Source organism: Helianthus annuus, chromosome 14, assembly GCF_002127325.2.
Source record: "Helianthus annuus cultivar XRQ/B chromosome 14, HanXRQr2.0-SUNRISE, whole genome shotgun sequence".
Taxonomy (NCBI): Eukaryota; Viridiplantae; Streptophyta; class Magnoliopsida; order Asterales; family Asteraceae; genus Helianthus; species Helianthus annuus.
In genome coordinates, this window is record NC_035446.2 from 69,108,045 (window position 1) to 69,114,078 (window position 6,034).

A 6,034-nucleotide genomic window follows, 5' to 3' on the forward strand; every position below is an offset into this window, starting at 1 on the left:
AATGTAGATATTTGTACATACGTGTTAAGAATATGACTTGTTAATGTACATATATGTATATACGTGTTGAGACTGTTATGTACACATATGTACAATACCTAACAATCATCTCAGATACTTGCTATACACATATGTACCAAGTTGAACAACCATATCATTAACTTCTTTTTTAGAAGTATATTATGAAGGTACATATGTGCACATTACAAATCGGACATGTACACTTAAAGAAGATGATCGGATGGAATAATATTTGCTAATGTACATATATGTATATACGTTTTTAAATTGTGAATACGTATAATACATATATGTACATTCACTTCTACAATGTTTTTAATCATGTTCTAGATGGAACAATATATTAAATAATGGTTATATTTTTTAGAATTAAAAAATTAGTTAATTTGTGAGAGAAACAAATGAGAGAGAATGTAACTAATTATTTAATTGGAGAAAAGACTAGTTAAGAATTTACCTTTATACCCTTTTCATTTATTTTTTACATATAAATAATTACAAAACTGTCATTATTAAAATTTCCAAAATCTAAACAATTAATGGCTCAGATTAGTTCACACAGTTCACTCTCAAATTAATGTTCACTCAAGAACCCTACCCTATATATATATATATGTATATATATATATATATATATATATATATATATATATATATATATATATATATATATATATATATATATATATAGGATGAGAGTTGGCTACAAAGTCTACTTTTTCTAAAAACTGTAGGAAGTGTTTTGAGAGTGACATGTGGCATCTAGGGTTTTTGTACTAAAGGGCATAAAGGTAATTCAATAATTAATTTTATTTTTGGAAGATATATCTATTAAACAATAAATGCTATTGTTATGGAAACTGTACATCTATTAACTATTCAAAATCGGCAGTCATATCCTTCATATCCACAATTGTTTCATCCAAAGTTCGAAACGTAAAACACATTAATTATTTTCTTGACGTTGTGTTTTATCAGTTTCTTGTTCTTCACACTGTGTTATATTAGCTTTCATAATAAAACATAAAATCTATCATCTGAAGTTCGAAACGTAAAACAAATTAAACATTTCTTGACGTTGTGTTTTATCAGTTTATGATTTCTTCATACTGTGTTATATATTTTTCACAATTAAACACACGCTCTCACATATTTCGTAACATTAAACACATTCATTATTTCTTAACGTTGTGTTTTATTAGTTTCTGATTTCTTCACATTGTGTTTTATCATTTTTCACAATTAAACACACCTCTCACACATAAAACACACCAATGTCTGAAATACATAATATAAAACACTCCAGAGTCTGATTTCACGACGAACAACTTGAACGAAGAAATGAATCATGAATCTTGTTTTTTAGTATAGAAGAGAGAGTGTGAGTGAGAGAGAGGGGAAGTTTCCAAGATTAAAGAGTGGTTTTATGGAATGACACTTGCCTTTTTAAAAATATGTCAAATGACTTTTTTGCCCACAATCAATTAAATCAATCCTTATTTAAAACAATAATATTACTAAAATGCCACCAAGATGATCTCAACCATTAAAAACACTCATCCAATGGTCCAAAACACTTCTTATACTTTGTAGGAAAAACACACTTTGTAGAGTAACCTCACCCTATATACATATATATATACACATATATATATATATATACATACATACATATATATACACACAAAGTGTAATGTACAATTAGGGCTTAACGTACGCTTGTACGATATTGTGAAATCACATGTTATAAAAAAGCATGTTGGAAATCGCTATTAGCGATATCATTGTATTTATATTGTATATATCTCCTTGATTACAGGAGATCTGGTTGCCATGTTTATAGTCCTGCAATTATGTATTTATATCCCCTTTTGGGTGATCAATGAAATCATTCATTCATAGAAAATTACATGGTATCACAGCCATAATCATAACCTTTTTTTTTCTCTTTTCTCTAATTTCGATCCTAGGGTTTCGACCCTCTTAGTTGCTGGTTACTTTGTTTCCCGATTCCCCTTCTCAGCCATGACGGATGACAAAGTTGAATCCTTTGCTGACGCCGCCAAACAACAAACCCCTCTCCATCCGGTTTACACCGTTACTGATATCCAGAAAAAAGTCTGAATTCTGGATGGATCCAAGGTCACGTATTCTGTGTGGGTGAAGCTTTTTCAGCTTCATGCACGCGGGTACGAGGTTTTGGATCATATCACTTCTGAACCACCATCTGAGAATGATCCCACCTACGTCTAGTGGAAGAAAATCGATGCCATTGTCCTTCAGTGGATTTATAGCACGTTATCTTATGAATATCTTCTGCGGGTTCTCGAATCCGACTCTACGGCACTTCAAGCTTGGAACAGGTTAAAAGCTATCTTCTATAACAACAAGGGCCCGCGATGCACCGCCTTACAAACCAAGTTTGTCAATCTTAAACTCAGTGCTTGTGCTTCTCTGGAGGCATATTGTCAGACTCTTCGTGACTTGGCTGCTCAGCTGGATGATGTTGGCAGTCCTGTCAATGAACAGTTGTTGGTTTTGCAGCTTGTGTGAGGACTCCCTCGGGAATATGACACTATCGGCTCTATTATTAACCAGGAGATTCCCTCATAGAACGAAGCATGTGAGATGCTTCGTGGAGATCAAGAACGCCAGGCAGCTTGTGACGGCACTCCTGCACCATCCGAAGCATTGGTTGCTCGTGACACTGGCCCACGCCGGGACAATGGCCCAGCCCGTTACAACAGGCGCGGCCCACGCTGTGATGGGCCTCAGCACTTCTTTCCTACCCCAAGTGGCCAGACCCAGCCTTGTACCGGACATAGTTCCGGATCCCGTAACCCAACACCAAATCGCCACCACACTCGTGGACAACAACACTGGAACACAGCCCAATATCCTCCCTTCAGCCTCTACTGGCCTAGCAACTTTTGGGCAGCCCTACCCCCACCATGCCCGTATCCTACCCAGCCCGGTTAGGCTTCTCCTTGGACTGTATAGCAGTCGCCTTCTCCGCAACCCAATAGGAATGACCAACCCTCTGCTCAGGCCCATGTTACTGATGTGAACCCTTTGGAGCCCACAGAACTTGCAGAAGCATTTCAAACAATGGCTGTGGAAAACGAGCCGCCTCAATGGTTTATGGATACTGGTGCCACCAATCATCTCACTGCGGACTCAGGTATGATTTCTCACTCGTGTGAAAGTTCCATTAAAAATGTGCTAGTTGGAAATGGCCATCTTTTACAAGTTGCGGGTTCGGGCAATACTGACCTTCCCTCAAATTCAAAACCTCTCCAACTTAAACACATTTTACACACACCCAATATAATCAAAAACTTAATTATGTTCGCAAATTCACCCGTGATAATTGGGTGTCTGTCGATTTTGATCCTTTTGGCTTTTATGTGAAGGATTTTCCGAGTGGGGTGATTTTGAGTCGGCACGACAGCACCAGTAACCTATATCCACTCACAGTTCTCCAACCACCCGCTGCTTCCGCTTTTGTTTCCACAAGTTTGCAAGGCTCATGGCACAACCGTCTAGGACATCCCGGCATGCATGTTCTGGATTATTTAAATTCCTGTAATTTCATTTCGTGTAATAAGCAGACTCATACCGTTTTTTGTGATTCCTGTCAAAAATTGCCAAAAATAAACGCTTGCCTTTTCATTTATCTAAATCTTGCACTGTGTGTCCTTTTGATATTGTCCACTGTGACTTGTGGACCTCACTTGTCCTTAGCAAAAACGGGTATAAATATTACTTGGTTATTATTGATGACTATACTAATTTTACATGGGTATACCCGTTAAAATTCAAATAAGAAACTTACACCAAATTTACCCAAATTCATAAATTTGTTTCCACCCAATTCCGCTTAAATATAAAAACGTTTCAATGTGACATGGGTGGAGAATTCGACAATCATCAATTTAAACAATTTGCCACCGCACACGGTTTGCAATTCCGTTTCTCGTGCCCGCATACTTCCTAACAAAATGGGACTGTCGAGCGCATGATTCGTCGTCTTAACAAAATCATGTTGTCTCTCCTCACACATGCCTCTCTTCCACCTTACTACTGGGTGGAAGCTCTCCATACCTCGGTATACTTACATAACATACTCCCTGCCAAACCAATTTGTTTTCGAACTCCCACCGTCACCCTCTATCTTAAAAACCCGGACTATGAACACCTTCGTGTGTTTGGATGTGCCTGCTTTCCCAATCAATCAGACACCCGTCTCCACAAACTCGCCCCTAGATCCTCCCCTTGTGTGTTCCTTGGTTATCCCGCTGATCATCGTGGATATAGATGTCTCGATCTTTCGTCTGGGAAAATTATTTTATCTCGCCATGTCACCTTCAATGAGGTTGACTTTCCCCTATCCAAAACCTTCAAACCCAACCAATCCTCCTACACTTTCCTTGGCTCCGAACCCTCACCCCTCATTTTTTACCCAGCCTATGCCCTCTATGTCCGTCCCTTCACCCCCCACCGTCCCACCCACTCCTATACATCACCCTACTTCCCCTCAACATAACTCCCAACTTTCTACCCGACCACCTCAGCCTCCTATAACCTATTCCAGATGTACCACACGACCCATGTTGGTATTTTTGATGAAATCGCATGTTGGTTTTTTTGTAGCAATTTCGCATGTTGGTAAATATGATGAAATCGCATGTTGGTATATAAAGCAATTTCACATGTTGGTTTTTCAGCACAAATCGCATGTTCAAGAGTGAATTCGCACCAGATCGTACGATTGAGATGATCGCGTACATATTGTACGATAAGAGCTATTGTACGTTAACCTAACCCTATATATATATATATATATATATATATATATATATATATATATATGGTCAGGATTTAGGGAAAACGGTGAAAAGTGTGAGAACAGTGAGAACGGTTATGGGTCGTCAGATCAAAACAATCCATGGACTAGATTGCGCGGTGGCGTTTTCGTAAATAACATCAATTTTATTATGTGGGACGCGCTTCATTAAGGGTAAAAGGGTCTTTTGACTTCTCTACCGAAAACGCCAAATCATGAATAAAACGCCATTAACTTCCCGCCTTAAAATACAAAGCAAACATCATTCCTAATCTAAACGCCATTAAATATAAAACGCCAAACTTTGTTTTTAAATGATAAAGTTGAACAAATAGTAACTGAAATGACGGGACTTAATTACTAACATTTATTATAATAAAATCCCGCCTAAAACAACCGCCAAAAACATCCTATATGTACAACATTACAGACCTTCCATTAAACACGCCAAAAAAAAAACCCAAACATCAAAGATTCCAAAAACAAACGTTTGAAATTCAGTTTGGCTATCAGTAAGGTTTCGCTCAATGTGATGGACAAAATCCTTAAGTGAGGATATTGTCTATCTCATTGAGTAAAATCTTATTGACTTTATCCTCAACTTCCATCCAATTTATAAACGCCAAAACATACAAAAACCACAAAATTGCAAAAACGTCACTTCGTGGAGATTCAATTTTGTTCTCAATAAAGTTTACCTGAATGGGGTGGACAACATTGTTAGACATCTTTCTTAACTAAGGATTAACAATGTTGTCCATCTCATACAGCAAAACATTATTGAGTTTAGCATGACCAAATTTAGAGGTTTAAGGCACTTTTATTTAGTGGCGTTCTTTTTCTCGGTAAAACGCCAAAAAGTTAAAAAATCAAAAATGGCAAACATCGTTCCTTGGATATTCAATATTGTTCTATGCGAAGTTTCTCCGAATAGATTGTTAGCTGAGGGGTGTAACTCAATAACATTTTGCTGCATGAGATGGACAAATCTTCAAGAAAAAGAGGCTGATGTCAGACTTATATCATTTTCTGTGCTTTGTTCTTGATGAATATTTGAATGGCATAAAGAGATGGATGACACTGATGAGTGAGTTGAAGATAAAGATGAAGATAAAGATGAACTTCAAACAAAAAACTCATGTCATTTGTGCTTCCAAACGACGACAA

The 6,034-nt window shown here is 37.3% G+C and overlaps 1 protein-coding gene across 1 annotated transcript; it reads left to right on the plus strand.

The window, feature by feature from the left end:
- The first annotated feature begins 2,046 nt into the window (after nucleotides 1-2,046).
- On the plus strand, nucleotides 2,047-2,574 carry LOC110906628. Its single transcript, XM_022151733.1, has 2 exons — nucleotides 2,047-2,139; nucleotides 2,275-2,574. The coding sequence occupies exons 1-2, from the start codon at nucleotides 2,047-2,049 to the stop codon at nucleotides 2,572-2,574; spliced, it is 393 nt and encodes a 130-aa protein (XP_022007425.1).
- Nucleotides 2,575-6,034: the final 3,460 nt, after the last annotated feature.

Coding starts and splice junctions, on each gene's coding strand:
- LOC110906628 (XM_022151733.1), top strand. CDS start 2,047: ATGACGGATGACAAAGTTGAATCCTTTGCTGACGCCGCCAAACAACAA. Junction 2,140..2,274: donor TTACTGATATCCAGAAAAAA/GTCTGAATTCTG, acceptor ACCTACGTCTAG/TGGAAGAAAATCGATGCCAT.